This window comes from Typopeltis vanoorti, chromosome 13 (assembly GCF_054136105.1).
Source record: "Typopeltis vanoorti isolate ZY-2024b chromosome 13, IOZ_Tvanoo_1.0, whole genome shotgun sequence".
Classification (NCBI taxonomy): Eukaryota; Metazoa; Arthropoda; class Arachnida; order Uropygi; family Thelyphonidae; genus Typopeltis; species Typopeltis vanoorti.
Genome location: NC_143561.1, coordinates 8,996,926 through 9,021,175, shown reverse-complemented (window position 1 = coordinate 9,021,175; position 24,250 = coordinate 8,996,926). Strand labels below are relative to the sequence as shown.

General features: G+C 34.7%; 1 protein-coding gene across 1 annotated transcript in view; it reads left to right on the top strand.

Annotated features, from left to right (window-relative positions):
• The window catches only part of LOC150099925 (zinc finger RNA-binding protein-like), a 174,094-nt gene that overhangs the window by 69,392 nt on the left and 80,452 nt on the right, over positions 1-24,250 (top strand). The window contains exons 5-7 of the mRNA XM_090403122.1: positions 6,127-6,374; positions 17,840-18,016; positions 21,058-21,148. Coding sequence (XP_090259248.1) covers positions 6,127-6,374; positions 17,840-18,016; positions 21,058-21,148 — 516 coding nt within the window. The remainder of the gene's footprint in view (positions 1-6,126; positions 6,375-17,839; positions 18,017-21,057; positions 21,149-24,250) is intronic.

The following is a 24,250-nucleotide window of genomic DNA, read 5'->3' as shown; positions in this document are numbered from 1 at the left end:
CCAGTACTGAACAGAAGCAACGTGTGCGTCCGAGAGATTGTAACTTAGGCTGTTATTGATATGAGAGGAATCTAGAGAAATTTCTCTTGATTCAACAATCTTTCTTTCCAGTTTACAATGTGCTGGCGGCCTTCGCCTGAGTTAGCAGAAAAGAGAACGCGGCTAGAGAGAGCGCTAGCTCTAGTCCTGTTATAGGAGATATCTCTACGGTGTTCATCCAAACGTAGAAGGATGGATTTAGCAGTCTGTCCATAATATGGCTTTCCGCAATCACATAAAATCTTGTAGACTCCTGGAAACTGAGTAGGAAGATGTTTCTGTTTATATTTGCAAAGTAATGAACGAAGTTTTGGAAGCGTGGTGTAGCACGTTTTGAAGTTAAATTTCTTGAGAATCTTTGCCAGTTTTGGTGAAAGAGAGCTGATGTAAGGTAAGGAGATGAAGGCTCTAGGGGGGAGGGGTATCTTCAGCAGTAGTTGAGTGCCTGGGGGAAAGAAATTTGTCAATCTTCTTTGGAGAGAAGCCATTGTTGATAAACGTTTTTTTAAGAAAACTGAGTTCATTTATAATTTCTGTTTCTTCTGTAAGTAATGATTTGGCTCGGTGGGCTAAAGTGGAAATAATACCACATTTTTGTGGGGGATAATGATGGGAGGAAGCATGAAGGTATCTGTCAGTATGAGTAGGCTTTCTGAAAATTGAGATTTTAATGTTCTCAGCACATCTGGTAAGTTTGAGGTCTAAAAAGGGAAGACAGTCATCCGATTCCAGTTCAAGGGTGCAAGAGATTTTTTCGTGGCATTTGTTTAGGTGGTCTAAAAATAAATAGAGGTTCAGTACTGGCGCACTCGCGACAGCACGTAGTATTCGTTTGTATGGAACTCATACTTGCATTTTTTCAAACATGCTACTGTTTTTCACTTGTTCTGTTAGTACAATGTTAAGTCTCTGTAGTTTTTTATATACTTCTTTGAGTGTGATACCTGATGATGTTCTTGTAACGAAACTAGTAAACTAGTAGTATCTTGTTAAATATATCTTGCCATCTTTTCTCTCGGTAATAGTCATTAAACTTATTTTATAATATTCCAACCGAGTTAAAATGAATTGTCAAAATATCTACTTTCCTGATGATGAGGAATTAAATTCACTGGTCAAAGAATATCAGAAAAATCTCAGAGCGATTGGATTGTACATCAACAGACTTGTATTTCTTAAAAGATGTAAGTGCAATTCTATTATTCCACGTTTCCTTAATTTTAAAGAATCGATAAAATCTGCTAGAGCAGAAAGAATTTATAGGAAGGCAAAACTAGATCTTTTATCGGAACGCATTTGTGATACCAAACGTTGTCTTGCTGCTTATTTTTCCAAGAAGACCTATCACGAAACATGTTTTTCTCATTCTCTAGATAGTTCATCTTGGAACCATTTAAAAGAAATTAGCACTCTTAAGGCTTCTAAAATACAGAATTTAAACAAAATAAAACTCATTAGAAAATTTGATTCTCTTAAATATAATCAAGATAGCCAAACTTCTCATTTTGACTCTACCTTTCTAAAAAAAGTTGTCATCAACAAGTCTTCCCATCAATTATCTTTGGCAGAAGAAAGCATACTTGCTAAAGGTCTCAACTTTGTCACTGCTCCTACATCCATCCCTAGAGAACTTCTCTTAACAAAGATAGAAAAGGCAGCTTCTTTATTACCAAACAAAGACGCTAACCTCCGTATGGAAGCAATTTTCTGTATTAACAAAGCTAGACCTCCACCTGACAACCTTTCTTACTCTGAAAGGAAAGCTATCAAGTCCTTAAAAGATAATAGTAACATAGTTATCATTCCCGCAGACAAAGGGAATGCAACTGTCATCTTAAACAAGTCTGATTACCACAATAAAATCTTGGAACTTTTAAATAGTGATACCTACTCAGAAATTGCTAATGACCCTACGATGGAACTACATAATAGAACTAATAATTTATTAAAAACCACCTTAGAGTTACAAAAAAACATTCGTCTTTCTCTTCGGTCGCTTCATCCCTTGATACCTCGACTGTATGGTCTCGCCAAGATTCACAAAAATAACTGCCCACTCAGACCTATAGTTGAGGGCATACACTCTCCCACTTATAATCTCTCCAAATTTCTAGCGAGTTTTCTAAGAAATCTTTCTGGAATTTCTTCTTCACATATTACTCTGCAGATTTTGTTTGGACATCAAACTTAAAAAAACAGATTTAATGGCCAGTTTTGATATTGTTTCTCTCTTTACAAATGTTCCTGCTCAAGAAGTCCTCGATCTTCTCAAGAATAAATTATCAAAAAAACTCTTTGCTCTTCTCTCCCATTGCATAAAGTCAGGATACTTCAAATATGACAACAAGATCTACTTACAAAACTCAGGTCTGGCTATGGGCAGCCCACTCTCTCCGATTCTTGCGGATATATTTCTCAACGAATTTGAAGGAAAAGCTATTAACTCCTTTCACTTTAAACCAAAAGTCTGGTTCTGATATATTGATGATATTTTCCTCATCTGGGAAGACGGCGTCAATAACCTCTATTTATTTTTAGACCACCTAAACAAATGCCACGAAAAAATCTCTTTCACCCTCGAACTGGAATCGGATGACTGTCTCCCCTTTTTAGACCTCAAACTTACCAGATGTGCTGAGAACATTAAAATCTCAATTTTTAGAAAGCCTACTCATACTGACAGATACCTTCATGCTTCCTCCCATCATTATCCCCCACAAAAATGTGGTATTATTTCCACTTTAGCCCACCGAGCCAAATCATTACTTACAGAAGAAACAGAAATTATAAATGAACTCAGTTTTCTTAAAAAAACGTTTATCAACAATGGCTTCTCTCCAAAGAAGATTGACAAATTTCTTTCCCCCAGGCACTCAACTACTGCTGAAGATACCCCTCCCCCCTAGAGCCTTCATCTCCTTACCTTACATCAGCTCTCTTTCACCAAAACTGGCAAAGATTCTCAAGAAATTTAACTTCAAAACGTGCTACACTACGCTTCCAAAACTTCGTTCATTACTTTGCAAATATAAACAGAAACATCTTCCTACTCAGTTTCCAGGAGTCTACAAGATTTTATGTGATTGCGGAAAGCCATATTATGGACAGACTGCTAAATCCATCCTTCTACGTTTGGATGAACACCGTAGAGATATCTCCTATAACAGGACTAGAGCTAGCGCTCTCTCTAGCCACGTTCTCTTTTCTGCTAACTCAGACGAAGGCCGCCAGCACATTGTAAACTGGACTCAAACTGCTAATATCCACGTGTGCTATGATGAACTAGAAAGAAAGATTGTTGAATCAAGAGAAATTTCTCTAGATTCCTCTCATATCAATAACAGCCTAAGTTACAATCTCTCGGACGCACACGTTGCTTCTGTTCAGTACTGGCGCACTCGCGACAGTGCGTAGTATTCGTTTGTATGGAACTCATACTTGCATTTTTTCAAACATGCTACTGTTTTTCACTTGTTCTGTTAGTACAATGTTAAGTCTCTGTAGTTTTTTATATACTTCTTTGAGTATGATACCTGATGATGTTCTTGTAACGAAACTAGTAAACTAGTAGTATCTTGTTAAATATATCTTGCCATCTTTTCTCTCGGTAATAGTCATTAAACTTATTTTATAATATTCCAACCGAGTTAAAATGAATTGTCAAAATATATATATATATATATATTTTTTTTTTTTTTTTTTTTCAGCTCCATTTTATATTGCTACTTACCCACTTAATTTCTTCTCAATTTATCCCCTAGCATACCCAGGGTATGCTAGGGGATAAACTGAGGATATAAAGCTAACTGATATACCTGACCACTTCCCATACACTAATGATATTCATTCCATATAACTCCTTATGCCATGATAATGTAAGCTACCGCCTAAGTTTGTCATAATTGCCAGCTTTGTATTGTATTGAATTTGCCAGTTCCACATAAACAAATTATATGTCAATTATTTTAAATAAAATAAAAAAAAAGATGCATAATACTGTAAATAATATACAAGTGTTCTAGAAATAAATCAATTTAATAAATATTTGTTCTAAATGCAAATCTTACTGAGATATGTGCTTTCATTTTTAAATCATTCTTAGAAAGATGGTGTATGTTTCTCTGAACTTTGAGTTGTGGCTGAATTCATACTTAGATTGTTCATTGGGCCATGTAGTAAGAGTGTCAGCAGTAGTTCATAGTTTCACATTTTTTGTCGTTTAATAAAGAGATGTAATTTATAGGTTAAAACTGTATAGTATGAATATATCCCTATTATAAGGTTTTAGCCCATTCTGTTTCCATCACAATTTTCCTCACTAATTCTACACTTCTTGCTATTCTTAAAATACTAGTGAAGGTGTGAATTTGCTTCATCCAATTTGTTATATCAGTATCATGTGCATAAGCGATGACTTGTATAGAACCTGTTTCTGATTTTTTCTCAAGTCATAACACATACTAACCATTCAAGTTAATTTCTTTGCCACATCCTTTTTTCTTTTAATTTCAGATTGTTTTGAAATATTTTATGTTATCAGTCTATTAGACCTCCTTCACTGCTTGTTTTATGAAATTAATGTTAGTGAGATTTCCCCTATGGTATCATGAAATGCTTTTCTGATTATACTATCACATGCAATTTTGAATAGAATTTAAAAAAAAAAAAAAAAAAAAAAAAAAAAAAATCCAGTTGATACCACAGGAAATTTTTGAGTCTTCTGGGCTTGGCATTAACATTTGTGATCTTGAACAGTATATATGTTACCGCTAAAGTGCAGAAATCAGTTATTGTGCAGATTAACTACCGTGATCCGTTAATGTGTGGAAAATTGTTTCATTTCTCAAATTACCTAGGTAATCTGCACGTTACTTACTAGGCACTCGTTAAAGTGAAAATAAGATCTTTGCTGGAACAACAGCAACGTTTCTGTATGTTTAAATTAAGATAATGTTATTTATTTCTTTTTTGATATCTAAAGAATCAAGTTAATACAACCAAACAATCAACAAATTAGTTGATAGAATCAATCATCAATCAATTAATATAATACAAGGAATCAAACGGTTTAAAATATTATTACAATTGGGAAAAAAAACATATGATAAAATTATGTTTACTTATTAAAAAACCAAACTAAAAGTGGAGGGAGAGGGGGGAAGGAGTAGGGAAAGGAAATGAAAGAAACAAACTTTTGAACTTTAACGATACGGAAGCCGTTAATGTGCACATTACCTAGGTAAAACGCGGAAAACTCTTGATTCCTAGGTAATGTGCACATTAACGGTTTTCGCACTTTAGCGGTAACATATATAATCCTTCTCCTACTTATAGAAACCAGATTGTTAGACCACAGGAATTGGTTATAGGGAATTTCCTTTAGAACACTTTCTCGCTCAGACTTGTAAGGACTTCTGTAATTAGCTATACTGAGTTTCTTAGTATTTACTATGGTGAGTGTTGGCCATATTTAGTATATATTATGTTATTAGTTAAAAGTTTCCATACTCCCAATTATCAAACATGCTAACTCTTACTGAGTATGTTCCACAGGTTGGAAACTACTATTTATTCTAGTTAATGTCTGCAGCTTTTAACTTTAGTGAATTATGTAGATTATTTCCTCCCCTGTGATTTAAAGTATAAAAATTATAGGAGGAGGGAGAGTCTTAGCAGAAAATATTTTAAACCAACTGTTTTAACAGAAAACAGTTGGTTTTATTTTGTTTTAAGATATCTAAAATTTTGAGACAGTGCAAGTAAAGATTATAACGAACTGTTTAGCTTGTTGCCTCTTGGTTATTCAATTTATTAGTCTTCTGTGACAAAGATTCAAATATTTCAATATGTATAAATGCTGTATTGAATGTGGAAAATTAATTTTTACTCTTTGTAATGAGTTGTTTAAATATAATCAGCTGACTATTCAGAGGTTTCAGTGGGTTTGCAGAAAGATTTTTTCTCTTTATTGTTGATAAAAAAAAAAGTAGTGTGGGATTCTGTTGAATAGTTTATTAAAATTTTATTCTGATTGGGGGCAGGGTGATGTGCTTTTTAGAATTTTGATTGGTTTTACTTTTTTTGTAGCATCAATGTATGTTCAGCAGCCTTCCGTAGCTGCTCAACCTGCATCTGCAGGAGTTGCAGTGGTTCCCGCAGCACCAACTGCACAGTCAGGTACTACAACCACTTCTATTTCCACACCTAAAGTTCATACTAATTCTTGGATTGCTTACAAGAAAGGACCAATCAAAATGCAAAAGCCTAAACAACCACCAAAACCGCAACAGCTACATTATTGCGAAGTGTGCAAGATCAGTTGTGCTGGGCCACAGGTAGGTTTTCTTTGTCATCAGATAAAAAAAAAATATTTGAATGCTTATAGTTACATATTTTATTGTATAATAGTAATGATAAAATGCCAGTTGTTGGTACAGATCTCTGAAAAGGGCAATCATTTAATAACTAGGCAAACTGTTAATGTTTGAGACAAATGACCTCAAAGATGCATTGTGTATTTTTGTTCATAGTCTGATTAGTTTCGTAATAATAAATTAACCTTTCATGACTGCTCACCACCCAATTTAAGTTTTACAGCAACATGAAATGACTGGCTGAATGATTTTGCATACATTGTCCTTTTCCTCATTGGATAAAAAAGTATTTTAAGTAGAGATATGAGTTTTAGGTCAGTCTCTTTGGTATATGATAGAAGAGGCTAATGACGAATTTTTTGTGAAACCCAAAATTTATATATGTTAATGTATGAATACAAATCCAGCATGTGTGAGCTTTATACAGGAGTTTGAATTTTGTTTTGCCCATTTTCAGAATTTCTGTCATTGTGATTAACATTGTGTTAGCCGGGTGATGAAAATGAAGTACAGGAAAACCTCACTTAATGTGAATTCAATATAAGTGATAATCAGTTAGTGCGATTGAGTGAAATGATACTATTTCCTGCTTTTAAGTTGATTAATCAGCTAATGCGATTTTTTTATGTTATGCAAAATTTTTTGTTGCCAATCTGCAGTGAGCAGCGAAACTTGTCAATATAGCAGCCAGTGGGCGAGACTCGGCAGTTGACTCAACGCTATCATTGTAAGTGCATGTGCAAACTCTGTTCTCTTGCTCAATCACATTTCCTTCATTTTGCTTTAATTTAGATACCTATGAGGTATCTAAATCTCTAAAACAGTGGTTCGCAACCTTTTTCCACTTGTGTACCAATTTTAAACCCATTGCTATAAATTGTTCCCCTTGTTTTTAAAATAGCAGTGATTCAAACTTAACATTTATTGTTCAATAACTAACGTTTTGCATTCTGTTTACTTTACTTGTTTCCTTTTTACTTGATTAGCAAAACAAGTGTTCTCTGCCAGGTTGGCAGGAAAACCACCCAGAGGAAGACCAAGATATAGGTGGATTGATACGGTACAAAGTGCCTTAGACGATAGAAATATAAGATCTGATAATGTTGGAGTCTTGACAAGTAACAGACTGATTTGGAGGAAAATTGTAGATAGGAAGTTAGTAATGATGTAATTTTTTCATGTAGTACTGTCATATCCTGTACACCCCTTGAGGGTACATGGCAGGAATTTGATGATGATAATTGTTTCCTGCCATTACTTTTCGTGTTTCTTTGATTATTTTTCGTGTACCACCGGTTAGGAACTGATGTTCTAGAAGAACAGCATGCATATGAAGAAGAAAAAGATAAGGAGTGCAAACAAGAGAATGTTTTGACAAAGAAACTAACCGCAAATAAACTTAAGCTAGTTTTCAGTCACGCTGAGCATGGTAAAAAAAATTTGATGTTGATCCTGATATTGAATGAATCTTCAAAGTCCTCCAAAATCTTGATAAAGCAATTGCATGACAAGATGAAAAAGTTGAGCACTATTCAGACATCTTTACTTTTTTTTTTTTGTAAAAAAAAAAATAGCTCAATCAAATGTTTAGACATTAAATAAAAAAACTGAGAGGAGACCTCCACATAGCCTTTAAAGGAATGCGGAGAACCGACCAGGGCTTCTGACCTAATGTCCAATCCTCACCTTCTCGTGGTGCACCCTGTTGGGTATCTACTTTGATACTGAACGAACGAGGATGGGCTGGCAATTTGGGATTTAGCCGACCAAATTGTATTCTTATTGGTTAAACCAAAATAAAAAATGATGGTACAACATGACAAAATTTCATGCCGGCTGGGGCGTCGCCCGGTTAAACAAGGCCCCCGTTGTTTTCGCCAGGGAACCAGGGCGAACAGCGAAAAGTCAGCTACTGGAACAAATCTGAAAACAAACCCCAACTCAACATCGCCAGAGTTAGAGATCGGTACTATCAACATAAGAAGCCTGAATGGCAAAGAAATGGAGCTAGCTAAGGAATAAGATAAGTACCAGATCGACATAATACGGGTGACTGAAACAAAAAAGACCAAAATTGGTGAGATCTTTCTCAGCAATAAATACAAAATGTTATATTCAGGCAATAACAATCAAGGAAAAGGAGTAGCCATAGTATTCAACACAAAATATGAGGCTAATCTTCTTGAATGGCAGTCAGTCTCAAGTAGAGTAATGTGGGCAAATATGAGAATGGGGAACTGGACAATGAGACTTATTTGTGCCTATGGTCCCACAGAAGGTTCTACTAAGGTAGAAGTGGAGGAATTTTTTGAGGCTTTAGAAAAAGCAACTGACACAATAAAAAGGAAAAGTTGGTCCTTGTTGGGGATCTAAATAGTAGAGTAGGAAATGATTGTGAGACATACAAAAATAATTTGGGAAAATTTGAAGAAAAGAGCAAAGCTAATAATAATGGCAAATATCTGTTGGATTTCTGCTCAGGACATGGACTGGTTATTACTAACACCATGTTCCAACATAAAAATGTGCACAAATTCACATGGAGAGAAGAGGCTAGGAATAAGAAAAGTCTCATTGACTATGTTATTGTTGATAGTGATGTTTTCTCCCTGGTGCAGGACACCAGAGTGCACAGAGGATTTGAAATTGGAAGTGATCACTATTTAGTCTTGAGCAGGATAAAATTGAATTTCATATTGAAAAGAATAATATGTAAGGCAGTTTTAAAGCGAATAAAAGTTGAGCAGCTCTCAGTTGTAAACTATAGACTAAAATACAGAAATATTATTGAAAAGAAAATGAAAGAGTTTGAGAACTGGAATCAAACCTTGGAGATTCAGTGGCAAACTCTGAAGGAAACATTGATTGATTCTGCCAGAGAGGCATGTGGTGAGGTTGTCTGCAAGGATAGAAAAATCAGAACTCCCTGGTGGACACAGGAAGTTAAAGAGGCAGTGAAGAAAAGAAGAAAGCATATCAAAAGTTCCTGTCAAATAAGTCAGCTTATGCTCTTAGAAAATACAGAGACAAATGCAAGAATGCTAAACACTGTCTAAAACTAGCTAAACAAAAGTCATGGGAGGATTTTGGCAAGAACATAGAAAATAAATATCAAGAAGGTGGTAAGATATTCTGGAGATTGTTGAAGAAGCTTGGGAATGGAGGAAAGAGTGCTGTAAAAGGAATTAGAGATGATAAAGGTGAAATGAAAACAGGAGAAAAAGATATCCTTGAAGTATGGAGTAATTACTTTGAAAAACTGCTAAATGAAACAAGCAGTGATCACAGCACAGTGATAAAAAACACTGACCAGGCATGCAGTCAGGAATACATATCCATAGTTGAAGTAGAAAAAGCCATCAAAGGCTTGAAATGTGGAAAGGCAGCAGGAGTAGATGATATTCGACCAGAAATCCTGAAGTATGGTGGTATAAGAGTCTTACAGTGGCTGCACTGCATAGTTCAGAAAGCCTGGACAGAGGGACGAATTCCCGATGATTGGAGTAGAGCTCTCATAGTACCCATATATAAAAAGGGAAATAAAACTGAATGTGAGAATTACAGAGGTATTTCCCTACTGAGTGTTCCTGGCAAGATCTATGCAAGTATACTTGAGAAACGGTTGAGAAGAATTGTGGAAGAAAAGCTTGGTGAAGTACAAGCTGGATTCAGGCCAAATAGAGGCTGTCAGGATCAGATCTTCACTTTACGACAAATAGTCGAGAAAGCATGGGAATATAACAAAGATCTGTATTTAAGTTTTGTCGATTTGGAAAAGGCATATGACAAGGTGCCAAGAGAGAAGCTATTCAATACGCTGCAGTTATATGGTGTCAATGGGGCATTATATCAAGCAATACTTAGTCTTTATTTGAGTTGTGAGTCAGCAGTTAGAATTGAAGGAAGTACAGGAAGATGGTTTAATGTTAAATCTGGTGTGAGACAAGGATGTACATTATCCCCTCTGTTATTCATTATCTATATGGATCACATTATGAAGGAATGTGGTATTAAACCTGATATCAAAATTGGAGATGTTAATGTCAGCTCTTTGCTTTATGCGGATGATGTTATACTTCTAAATAAACCCGCTACAAGTCTGCAAGATTCTCTGACTAAATTGAATAGCTGTTGTAATAGATATGGTATGAAGGTCAGCAATAAAAAGACAAAGACAATGAAAATAGGCAGAATCATTGAAAATGTCAACTGTGTTGTGAATGGAGAACCTGTGGAACAAGTAAAACATTTCAGCTACTTAGGCACAATTTTTACTGAAGATGGTAAACTAAATATAGAAATAGACAACAGAATCAGCAAAGCTGGTATGGTGGGAAGTCAATTGAATAAATTCATATGGAATAAGAAAGAAATTAGTCGGAACACTAAATTAGCTGTATACAAGACTGTGTTCAAACCAATTTTAACTTATGGATCTGAGAGCTGGGTCAGAAGTAAAACACTTGACCAAAGACTAGAGACCGCAGATATGAGAGTCCTGAGAAAGATTAGAGGCGTGAACAGATGGCATCAATGGCAATATCATATTAAAAATGAGGATATTAGGAAAGAACTTGACATTGTCAGCATCCAGGAATGCGTTAGCATAGCTAATCTCAGATGGTATGGTCACTTAAATAGAATGGGAGAGGAAAGATTAGCAAAACAAGTGTTCTCTGCCAGGAAAACGACCCAGAGGAAGACCAAGATATAGGTGGATTGATACGGTACAAAGTGCCTTAGACGATAGAAATATAAGATCTGATAATATTGGCGTCTTGGCAAGTAACAGACTGATTTGGAGGAAAATTGTAGATAGGAAGTTAGTAATGATGTAATTTTTTCATGTAGTACTGTCATATCCTGTACACCCCTTGAGGGTACATGGCAGGAATTTGATGATGATAAAAAGTTAAGCAATCTATTTTTATGAACTTTGATTTTATTCTCATAAATTTTTCACTATAAATGACACTAATTTTTTACAGAATTATGCTAACCGTTGGACAAATCATAATTATTCTTATTGCTTAATGTCATTTTGCTTAGTGTGCATTAACTGATGGATTAATTAATTGTGTTAAGCTAAGTTTAATTAATGGAAACTAAGGCACGATCATCTAGCTCCAAGTTTATATTGATTTATCCAAGACTGGCATTGGCATTCTTCTGAGATGTTTTTGCATTATCTTTCTGGGAAAACTAAAGTAGGCTCTTACATCAATAATTCTACCTTTTTTGTGCATATTTTCCATCTCACCATCTTGACATCCTTATAATTCTGGATATCTTTGCATACTCGAGGTTGGTTCACTACATATTTATGTTCTTGTTTATGAAGAGAGTTCTCGTATTCAAAAAAAAAAAAAAAAAGTAACATTCCATTGGGCATCTTCTGTAAACCCATGCATACTGGATGCTGTCATCATGGTTTGTTGCTTCATCTCTCCCAAAAAAAAAAAAAAAAAAAAAAAAACCGCATAAATTACACCCTGAAAAACAATCTGTTTTTAAAGACGCAGACAAAAGTTAAAAGGAGCACTTCAATCTCTTCCAGTTTGTCCTTATGTGCCCTTCCAGAGACCTGACATTCAATTCAGAGACAGTTTCCATTCTATATATCAAATCTCTTTCTCAGGATTGCTGTCCCACTCAAGTTATAGTATCATCAGAGTAGAGAGTAGCTTATATGAGTCTTTAATTTTCACACGACTGCATCCTGTTTTTCTAGTCTGTCCTACATAGATTTGACAAGCAGAATTTTTTAAGTAAGAAAAACAGAGCATGTTTATGACACTAGATAATCCTTTTCCCTTCAAAAAAACATGGATTTGCACATCATGCATCCACAACAGTTCTAATCAATCATTCATTCATGTGGCTTACTTATAAGAAACCAGATTGTCTTAAATGACACCTAAAAATTTTTAATCAGGATTCTGAACATAGTAGACTTAAACTTCCAATAATCACTTCTAAACTATCCTCTGGATAGTTTAGAAGTGATTATTGGAAGTCATTATTGATTATTAAGTGATTAGTCATTAAGTGATTATTGGAAGTTTAAGACAGCTGACATGTGCCACGCATCACCATTGCCTTGTATTTTGGTTTTGTATGTTCTTTGGTTTATCTGAGTTTTATTTTCATCAGGGGACCAGTGAAAAGTTAGCTACTGGAACACACTCCAACTCAAGAGTAGAATTCAAGATATCTTCCACATAGTATCAGTTCATCATCATCATCATCAAATTCCTGCCATGTACCTTCAAGGGGTGTACAGGATATGACAGTACTACATGAAAAAATTACATCATTACTAACTTCCTATCTACAATTTTCCTCCAAATCAGTCTGTTACTTGTCAAGACGCCAATATTATCAGATCTTATATTTCTATCGTCTAAGGCACTTTGTACCGTATCAATCCACCTATATCTTGGTCTTCCTCTGGGTCGTTTTCCTGCCAACCTGGCAGAGAACACTTGTTTTGCTAATCATTCCTCTCCCATTCTATTTAAGTGACCATACCATCTGAGATTAGCTCTGCTAACGCATTCCTGGATGCTGACAATGTCAAGTTCTTTCCTAATATCCTCATTTTTAATATGATATTGCCATTGATGCCATCTGGTCATGCCTCTAATTTTTCTCAGGACCCTCATATCTGTGGTCTCTAGTCTTTGGTCAAGTGTTTTACTTCTGACTCAGCTCTCAGATCCATAAGTTAAAACTGGTTTGAACACTGTCTTGTATACAGCTAATTTAGTGTTCTGACTAATTTATTTCTTATTCTATATGAATTTATTCAATTGACTTCCCACCATACCAGCTTTGCTGATTCTGTTGTCTATTTCTATATTTAATTTACCATCATCAGTAAAAATCGTGCCTAAGTAGCTGAAATGTTTTACTTGTTCCACAGGTTCTCCATTCACAACACAGTTGACATTTTCAATGATTCTGCCTATTTTCATTGTCTTTGTCTTTTTATTGCTGACCTTCATACCATATCTATTACAACAGCTATTCAATTTAGTCAGAGAATCTTGCAGACTTGTAGCGGATTTATTTAGAAGTATAACATCATCCACATAAAGCAAAGAGCTGACATTAACATCTCCAATTTTGATATCAGGGTTAATACCACATTCCTTCATAATGTGATCCATATAGATAATGAATAACAGAGGGGATAATGTACATCCTTGTCTCACACCAGATTTAACATTAAACCATCCTCCTGTACTTCCTTCAATTCTAACTGCTGACTTACAACTCAAATAAAGACAAAGTATTGCTTGATATAATGCCCCATTGACACCATATAACTGCAGCGTATTGAATAGCTTCTCTCTCTCTTGGCATCTTGTCATATGCCTTTTCCAAATCGACAAAACTTAAATACAGATCTTTGTTATATTCCCATGCTTTCTCGACTATTTGTCGTAAAGTGAAAATCTGATCCTGACAGCCTCTATTTGGCCTGAATCCAGCTTGTTCTTCACCAATTTTTTCTTCCACAGTTCTTCTCAACCGTTTATCAAGTATATGCATAGATCTTGCCAGGAACACTCAGTAGGGAAATACCTCTGTAATTCTCACATTCAGTTTTATTTCCCTTTTTATTTATGGATACTATGAGAGCTCTACTGCAATCATCGGGAATTCGTCCCTCTGTCCAGGCTTTCTGAACTATGCAGTGCAGCCACTGCATAGTTCAGAAAGACTCTATTAGTACCAGAAAGACTATCTTATACCACCCTACTTCAGCTTTCTGAAGTAGGGTGGTATAAGACTCTTATACCACAATATTCAGCATTTCTGGTTGAATATCATCTACTCCTGCTGCCTTTCCTCATTTCAAGCCTTTGATGGCTTTTTCTACTTCAACTATGGATATGTATTCTTGACTGCATGCCTGGTCAGTGTTTTTTACCACTGTGCTGTCATCACTGCTTGTTTCATTTAACAGCCTTTCAATGTAATTACTCCATGCTTCAAGGATATCTTTTTCTTCCGTTTTCATTTCACCTTTATCATCTCTAACTCCTTTTATGGCACTCTTTCCTCCATTCCTAAGCTTCTTCAACAATCTCCAGAATATCTTACCACCTTCTTGATATTTATTTTCTATGTTCTTGCCAAAATCCTCCCATGACTTTTGTTTAGCTAGTTTTAGACAGTGTTTAGCATTCTTGCATTTGTCTCTGTATTTTCTAAGAGCATAAGCCGACTTATTTGACAGGAACTTTTGATATGCTTTCTTCTTTTCTTCACTGCCTCTTTAACTTCCTCTGTCCACCAGGGAGTTCTGATTTTTCTATCCTTGCAGACAACCTCACCACATGTCTCTGGCAGAATCAATGTTTTCTTCAGAGTTTGCCACTGAATCTCCAAGGTTTGATTCCTGTTCTCAAACTCTTTCATTTTTTCTTCAATAATTTTGTGTATTTTAGTCTATAGTTCACATCTGAGAGCTGCTCAACTTTTATTTGCTTTAAAACTTCCTTACATGTTATTCTTTTCAATATGAAATTCAATTTTATCCTGCTCAAGACTAAATAGTGATCACTTCCAATTTCAAATCCTCTGTACACTCTGGTGTCCTGCACCAGGGAGAAAACATCACTATCAACAATAACAGTCAATGAGACTTTTCTTATTCCTAGCCTCTTCTCTCCATGTGAATTTGTGCACATTTGTATGTTGGAACATTGTGTTAGTAATAACCAGTCCATGTCCTGAGCAGAAATCCAACAGATATTTGCCATTATTATTAGCTTTGCTCTTTTCTCCAAATTTTCCCAAAATATTTTTGTATGTCTCACAATCATTTCCTACTCTACTATTTAGATCCCCAACAAGGACCAACTTTTCATTTTTCATTGTGTCAGTTGCTTTTTCTAAAGCCTCAAAAAATTCCTCCAATTCTACCTTACTAGAACCTTCTGTGGGACCATAGGCACAAATAAGTCTCATTGTCCAGTTCTCCATTCTCATATTTGCCCACATTACTCTACTTGAGACTGACTGCCATTCAAGAAGATTAGCCTCATATTTTGTGTTGAATACTATGGCTACTCCTTCTTTTCCTTGATTGTCATTATCTGAATATAACATTTTGTATTTATTGCTCAGAAAGATCTCACCAGTTTTTGTGTTTTTTGTTTCAGTCACCCCTATTATGTCGATCTAATTCCTTAGCTATCTCCATTTCTTTGCAATTCAGGCTTCTTATGTTGATAGTACTGATCTTTAACTCTGGTGATGTTGAGTTGGGGTTTGTTTTCAGATTTGTTCCTGTAACTGACTTTTCGCTGTTCGCCCTGGTTCCCAGGCGAAAACAACGGGGGGACTTGTTTAACCGGGCGAAGCCCCAGCCGGCATGAAATTTTGTCATGTTGTACCATCATTTTGTATTTTGGTTTAAGCCAATAAAAATACAATTTGGTCGGCTAAATCCCAAATTGCTGACCCATCCTCGTTCGTTCAGTATCCAAGTAGATACCCAACAGGGTGCATCACGAGAAGGTGAGGATTGGACATTAGGTCAGAAGCCCTGGTTGGTTCTCTGAATTCCTTTGAAGGCTATGTGGAGGTCTCCTCTCAGTTATACAGCTTTGACCCTAATTTCTATATATTGAGCTATGAAATAATGTTGGATTCAATATCCACTTAATTTGTACCATCATGTATTATATTTGCAGTGTTTTTTTCTTTATTTTATTGCTTGTTTGCCAAGGTCTGGAGAGTCATTTTGCTTGTTATTGTAGAATTTATGCCGATAAAAAAAAAAAAAAAAAACTAAAACTGTTCAAACGACCCTTGATAACTTCTTTTGATAAAATAATTGCAGTAAATAATGTAGGTACAAGTATTTATTAAACATTTACTTTGCATTCATTTTTTATCTTACCTAAAAGAATACCATATAAAGCAAATTATTAATACAGTAATCGATCATGGACGAATTGTAATTTTTACCATTTATTATTAGATTTGATTAACACGATTTTGATATATGGGGTAACATCGAGGGATTAATTAACAGCGTTAATCGAGGGATACCTGTAGTTGGTATCTTCATGCTGGTGTGAGATACATACTAGGGATTTCAAGTAGGAAATGATCATTATTTAGTATTGAACAGGATCGAAAATATACTTTGTAATGAAAAGAAAAAAAAAATATGTATAAAAGTTGTAAGTTGAGCAGTTTCAGTGGTATAGTATAGACTTGTTTGAAACCGAGGTATAACTATTTCAATTATGACTGAAATATTTGATAATACAGGAGAACCTTTGACATTCACATAGGAACTACATCTTAAATTTTGCTCAATTATAGAAGCACATCAAATAAGTGATTTTTTTTAAATATATTTATTTTTTTGCCAGTAAGAACTGAAAACAATAGAAAAAATCCTGTAGGATTGAAAATAGTTAATTGTACATGTCAGAATGCTGCCTATATACATTGTTGTCTGTTGTCAGTGGCATTTATATAACATTAATGTCGTCTTTTTTAAAAATTAATTGGATTTCTTTTTAATTCTAGAGGTCATAGTTCGAAGAGATTGAATTTTATTCTTGGGTTTTCTTTATAGTCATTTAGTAGCACTGCCAATTGTAATTCTCATTTTAGTGTGTTTGAAACAAGAGCATATGAACTGGTTTTCACATATTTAATAACTAAGACTAATTTAACATTCACTTAAATTTTGTTAACACTGCTTTAATGTTATGTTTCTTTAGTAATGTGTTATATATAAATTTCTGATGTTACTGATACAGCTGCTGAAATCCTGTCTATATAGCTATTGTTATTCGGCATGTGTTTTAATTTATAAGCTTTCAATATGAATGGTAGAACATTTAACATTGGTTTAACACGTTCGCTGCCAACTACGAGTATACTCGTATGACGCTTACCGCCGGCAACGAGATTACCGTACTGACCTTGAAGTGAAATTGCTTGGCATACGGGAACAGACTATGCCGAAGTAGCGTGGCAGCGAACATGTTAATAAGACGTGATGCCTCGCAGTCCTAATTGATTTGGCACAATCTCGTGGCTGATTTGCCTTTTCGATCATGTAGCCTTTACTTCGATAGTTTTGTTTATTATGACACTTTGGTATAATGAAAAGCAATTGTTATGCTTTGCTGATTGATTTTATCATTCAATCTTCCATTGCGACAGCCCTTTATTAACTTATTTTTTCATTAAAAGTGAAAAAATATTTCCTATTTGCTCATTATTTGCTGGTTTGAAGTTTCAAAATGTGGACAAATTTTGTTAATAAATTAATAAATTTACTGTTGAATACCTGCCTATTTAAATATTTATTATTTTATAATTATATTAATTTAGAGAACATTCAAAATATATGAATTCTCATTTTCCATTATACTTTCTCCCAGACATATAGAGAACATCTCGAAGGGCAAAAACACAAGAAAAAAGAAGCTGCTTTGAAAGCTGGAAATGCAGCACAAAATGTTCGTGGAGGTACTTCACTTCGTTGTGAGCTTTGTGATGTTACTTGCACCGGATCTGATGCTTATGCTGCTCATATTCGAGGTGCCAAACACCAGAAGGCAAGTGATTTTTTTAGTTGAAGCTTTTTTATTATATATGATATCATTTTGCAGAGAATAAAATGAATTCCAAATGTAGCTATGTGTGGGAATTTTTGAAAAAAGCAAACTAATATACACTATCTGACAAAAATATGTAGATACCTTCCCATCCCCAATGCTCACTTTAATGTGTAGTCCGTCTACCTTTTGCTGCTATACTGGCCTTTCTGCTTGATTTTAGTACATTGCATCAGTAATTCCCTTCCATTCTTGTCATGCAGGTCAGTAAAGTTCAGTGCCATCACATTAAACCATTCCTGCACAGACCTCTTTACTGATACAAGAAAAAGGACCTTCAAATAGTTGGAAGCACAACTCTGCTTCCAACTTTATGGCAACAAAAATCATGGGAAAGCTGGAAAGATAGAAAAATATGGTTATAAAATTGTGGAGGCTGTTGAAAAAGCTTAGAAATGGAAAAGGTCAGAGATAAAAGGATATACTAACTGAAGATTGAGGTGTCCTGGAAGTTTGGAATCATTACTTTCAAAATCTGTTTAGCAGAAAAATAATCGGATTATATTCAAGAGAAATGCAGTCAGTAATATAGTCAGCTGTTCTGCAAACTCCTAAGCTATAACTCTTACTAAAACTAGCAGACTGCTAGTTATAGTTTCTATCTGTATTGTAGTTTTGTATGTCTGGAAAAGATTTAAGTTGCCAGTGAGAATTCATGTACAAGAAAGATAGTAGAATGTTAAATCAGGTGTAAGGTTTCTCCATCTTTACAGATCACATTCTGAATGAAAGTTGCATTAAACCTAATATATTAAACTCAACTCCTCAGGACTTTAACAAATTTTAGTAAAAGCTGTTTATGCACAATTTTTGCTGATGAAATATGGAAGCGAAGCTGGTATGAGAGCTAGTTATCTATTTGAATACATTTATTTGAAATTACACAGCTAGCCATATATGAGAGACTGCTCAAAGTAATTTTAACTTAGATATGAGAGTTGGGTTTAGAAATAAAACAGTTGTTATATATATATAAAACAGGATATAATATCCATGTACCCATCCCTCGAGCATATATATATATTAGGAATTGATAATTTATAGGCATTTTGTAATTTTTAAGAATATAGCGTCTAAAATGAACAGTGGCATTCTTGTTGGGTGGCAGAACTTGTAGGGACTAAGTAAATTTGTTTTTTTAATTGTACACTTGTATCTTAACATCTGAGTATCATAAATTTGAAATGATTTTAACTGATTATATGGTGGTTTTTATCTGTTTTGTTGTGTTTTTCCCTTAGAAAATTAGTGTTTTATATCATATTAGTTAGATTTTCCTGTTGTAGTAAATATAGTTCAAAATGGCACCAAAAATGCACAAGAAACACAATGCTAAGAAAAGCAGTGAAATCTAGAACAAGAAGCCTTGCCTGCTAAGGAGGTTATTAAAATGAGTTAACCTCCAAAATAGTGAAATTAAAGCAGGCTATGCAGAATTACAGAAAGTTGAGGCATTTGGATGAACATATGGAGGAAAAAGAAAATTAAGCAGTAAAATAAGAAACAAATCAGGTAAGTAAGGTAAAAATTATGTTATTTGTTGTGGTGACTATCATAAAACATGCCGTTGATGAGTGGGTTATACCATCAAGTTTTCCAGGAATCTGGGCCTGCTCTTTTTTCCATCAATATGGATGTTAGGTTGATGAAAGTGACTTTGGATTTAAGTTTCTTTGGGAAGCCTGCTTCAATCTGGGTTGCCAGGGGCTGGTCATAGTAACTTCTTCCCAGCCTGAAGCCAGCTTGTTCTATCGGGGATGCTCTAAGGAGAATTCTTTCAAAGAGCTTCAAGGGACAGCAAAACAACAAGATACGTTGTAGATTCTTGACATTATTTTGACTTAGTTTTGGTAAATTCTCTGGTTATTTTTTGAACTAATTTTTTTTCATTGTCTGCTAGGGTATACTTAGTTTGGTATTTTGTCTACTGTTTCTCTCTACAAAATGCTTTGAATAGGGGTACTTTGATTGTATATTTATTTATTAAGACTAAAAGTTGCAGAAAACATAAAAATCTTATAATTTAATAAAGTAAAACTTCATTTTTTAATCAAACTGTGTTCCTGTACATTAATTTTCTCTGTGCATTTGTGACATTAAGTATTCACTAATGTATCATTCTGTGTTATTCCATTTAGGTGCTCTTGGCACCTTTTCCACATCTGCAGAGCTTCAATATAGTTGCTTCTTATATTTTCATAAAAGCGAAAATCAGACTGACAACCCTAGTTGGCTTAAGCCATGTTCTTTCCAAAGGTGCTTTTCAGTTTATTTTTTAAATTCAGTATGCTTTCAATTTTATATAGAACATTCAGTAGAAAAACAACTCAGTCATCTGTTCTCATAACATATCCAAAGTTCATTAACTTCTAGTTAACAATGAATACCTCAAAGAAAAATTCAATCTGTGTTTTCAAAAACCTTGAATCTGAAAAATCTACCAGGCCCAATTTTTCAGATTTACTGTTGCCATTATAAGATTGGTAATTCTCGAATTGTTTTATTACCTTTGTTTTAATAGATGGTTATTATGAGAGCACAACTCATCTAGAATTCAATCTTATGACTAGGCTTTGAATTATTCAGTGCCTGCAGTCACCATAAAAATTTTAAATTCCATATTTGAGTATTTTTGGTCAAATCTTCTCCAGTTGCCTTTCCACATTTCAGGTTTCAAAAAGCTGTTTCTTTCATTTAGTATTGAAATGTATGATTACTGTTTTCCTCATGTGTATTTTTTGCCACTGTAATTATCACATTTTTCAAAATGAGATAAGGCTTAAAGAATATCTATAATTTCAAATATCTAGAATGTCATTTTTATTTCCTTGTTTTGCAGCATGAAAAATTATATTGTTGTTCTTATAAAAATAATAAAGGACAGTTTTTGTTGGTTGTTAAAATTCATTTTATGAACATATTCTCTTATATATTTTCATTATGCTTTTATTAATATATTAGGACTAAAATTTCTTTTGCAGGTTGTCAAGCTGCACACAAAACTCGGAAAGCCTATTCCTTCAACAGAACCACAAGTGATATCTACAGCTTCTGCCACCAACACTTCATCAGGTAAATCTGTTATTTAATATGCATTTCTTAGAGTATTTTGCATAAAGTTAAACTTTCTTTATGTTGATAGCTACAAAATGTACATTATGATACATTTGAGCAGATATCTGGATCTGGATAAGATAACTGTATGCTTTTGAAAGATGGTTTGTCTTTGAAACTTGTTTGTTAAATTGCATGCTTTCCACTTAAAAATATATATAAAACTGAAGTAACATCAAAGCCTTCCAAATATCTAATATCAATAAAATTCTTAATTTCCATTTTCATGATGGATTTTTAGTGAAGATGGTAAATTAAATATGGAAATAGACAACAGAATCAACAAAGCTGGTATTGTAGGAAGTCAATTGAATAAATGCATATGGAATAAGAGAGAAATTAGTTGTAACACTAAATTAGCTGTATACAAGACTGTGTTCAAACCAGTTTTAACTTATGGATCTGAGAGCTGGGTTAGAAGTAAAACACTTGACCAAAGATTAGAGACTGCAGATATGAGAGTCCTGAGAAAGATTAGAGGTGTGAACAGATGGCATCAATCTTCTTCTGCAGCAGTGAGTCTCCTCCACAACTTCCTGTCTTGGGCTGTAGCCACATCCAAGTTCTTCATCCTCAAGTCCTCCTCCACCATCTTCTTTGGCCATCTGCATGACCTTTCTTCCCACATACTCTTCCTCCCTCATCATCACATGACCAAACCATCTCAACCTTGCCTCCTATATCTTTGCTCCCAAGTTCGTAACTTTCACCATTCCCCTTATATAGTCATTTCTCAGATGATCCTTTCTGGTCACACCGCACATCCACATAAGCATTCTCATCTCCGCTACCTCCATCCTGCTGATGTTATTTTTCCTCAGGGTCACATTTTCCAAACCATACGTCATAGCTGGTCTCAGTATTGTCCTGTAGATTTTGCCTTTCAGTTTGATTGGCACCCTCTTATCACATAGCACTCCAGCCATCTCCCTCTCCAGTTCCTTCATCCTGTTTGTATCCTGCATTCCACTTCCTTCTCAGCCTCACCATCATCTTTCATTGTTGAACCTAATCTAAAGTCACTGACCTTCCTGATGACATTTCCTTCCAGCTCCCAAATCTGTCTCCTGGCTGCCACCCACTTTGCAACACATATACTCGGTCTTACATCTGCTTAGTCTCATACCTCTCTCTTCCAGTACTTTCCTCCAACTGTCCAGTTTGGCTGCCACTTCTTCTTGATTCTGCACACAGCATGATGGCATCAATGGCAATATCATATTAAAAACGAGGATATTAGGAAAGAACTTAACATTGTCAGCATCCAGGAATGTGTTAGCAGAGCTAATCTCAGGTGCTATGGTCACTTAAACAGAATGGGCGAGGGGAGATTAGCAAAACAAGTGTTCTCTGCCAGGTTAGCAGGAAAACGACCCAGAGGAAGACAAAGATATAGGTAGATTGATGTGGTACAAAGTGCCTTGGATGATAGAAATATAAGATCTGATGATGTTGGAGTCTTGACAAGTAACAGACTGATTTGGAGGAAAATTGTAGATAGGAAGTTTGTAATGAGGTAAATTTTTCATGAAGTACTATTATATCCTGTACATGTCAGCAATTTGATGATTATGGATATTAGAAAGCTAGTTAATGTTGCTTTGTTAGATTGTAACTTTTAGAAGTGAAAACACTTTATCCAACTTAATATGCTGCATATTTCTGTGATATTATTTGTAGTCTGATTTTTTTTAACATTGTTCTCCCCATTTTATGTTTGAATTAAAGTATATGATAAATTTTTCAGTTCATTTTTTTTTTTATTATTTGATTGGACTAGCTATCACTCCCAGTTTAGAACATTAATTGAATTTTCAGCTATATCTTTTTTTTTTTTTTTTTGAAAATTAACAGCCATTCAGTTCAAACAAAGTAGTTAAATTCTGATTGAGATCAACATTTGATCAGCCAGTGGACAACAATGAACCAGGAAGTTCAGTAGCTACATTATCAACAATTTTGATTTAATTCAAATTAAATGGTAAACAGGAGTGCATTATATTTTTATGAAAATGCAATATATTCAAACTAAATAAACTGAAAAGCGTGCATACTATTTCTGTTATCTCTTCCACTTAGGGATGCATTGAATTTTTATGACTAGGGTATCCAGGCATCATCTTAAGAGTAGCCAGTTGTAGTGATTCTGCTTGTGGGAGGAGAAATGTGGTTGCCAGCAGTAAAAATCCATCTTTCTCCACTTAAGACTAGCTTCAGTTCAAGATCAAGAACTCAGAATTCTAGATGAGACATTCCTTTTAATCCAAAGAGTAGTGTTATTTCTGATTCAGCTATGAAGGCTGTACAACTTTAGAATACTGTTATCTTACATTTGGGTGATACACTGAAAAGTATAGAAATGCTTGACGCTATAAAGGAGAGAGAGTTCCTCTCTCACAAATTTGCTCGTGTTTTCTCAGATACATTCATTTTGCCTTGTACATTTGTGGGCAATGTTCTACTTAGTTTTTTATCAGTTATTCACTTTGCTTTGTGCTTGTAAAAACAAACAACCAGTACCATCTGTGAATTGTTCAGTTTCAAACTTAAACTCTGTTTCTCACTTATCGTTACTTATGCGATGGTAATAACAGGTTTCCTCCTCCTGCAGCAGTAAAACCTTGTGCTATATGAAAAGCAGTGTGTTCCTTTTTCTTTTTTATGTTCATTTCTGTACACTGTATAAGGAACAAAAGATGAATGCAGAAACTTAAGTTCATTTCTTAACTGAATTTGACAGCCACTAAGTTGATTTGCTTATTATATTGCATGGATATAATTTGATGGTTTACTCTTAATCTGTGTTTTCAATATTTGCACACTTCACATTGCATTTTGATCACAATTTTGCCTGTAATGGATGGGTATGGATAAAGGAGTTGCCTGTAACTGTCAGAAGAGCTTTGATAAATTTATGCAGCTGAAATTATGCCTCAGCATATTGTGAAGTCTGAACCTTTCTTTTCGTCATTGAAAATATATAATTATTTTGTTCAGCAGCTCCGTGGTGCAGGTAGAAAAATAAGCATGAATCCCATGTAGAATATGAAGGACTTGGAC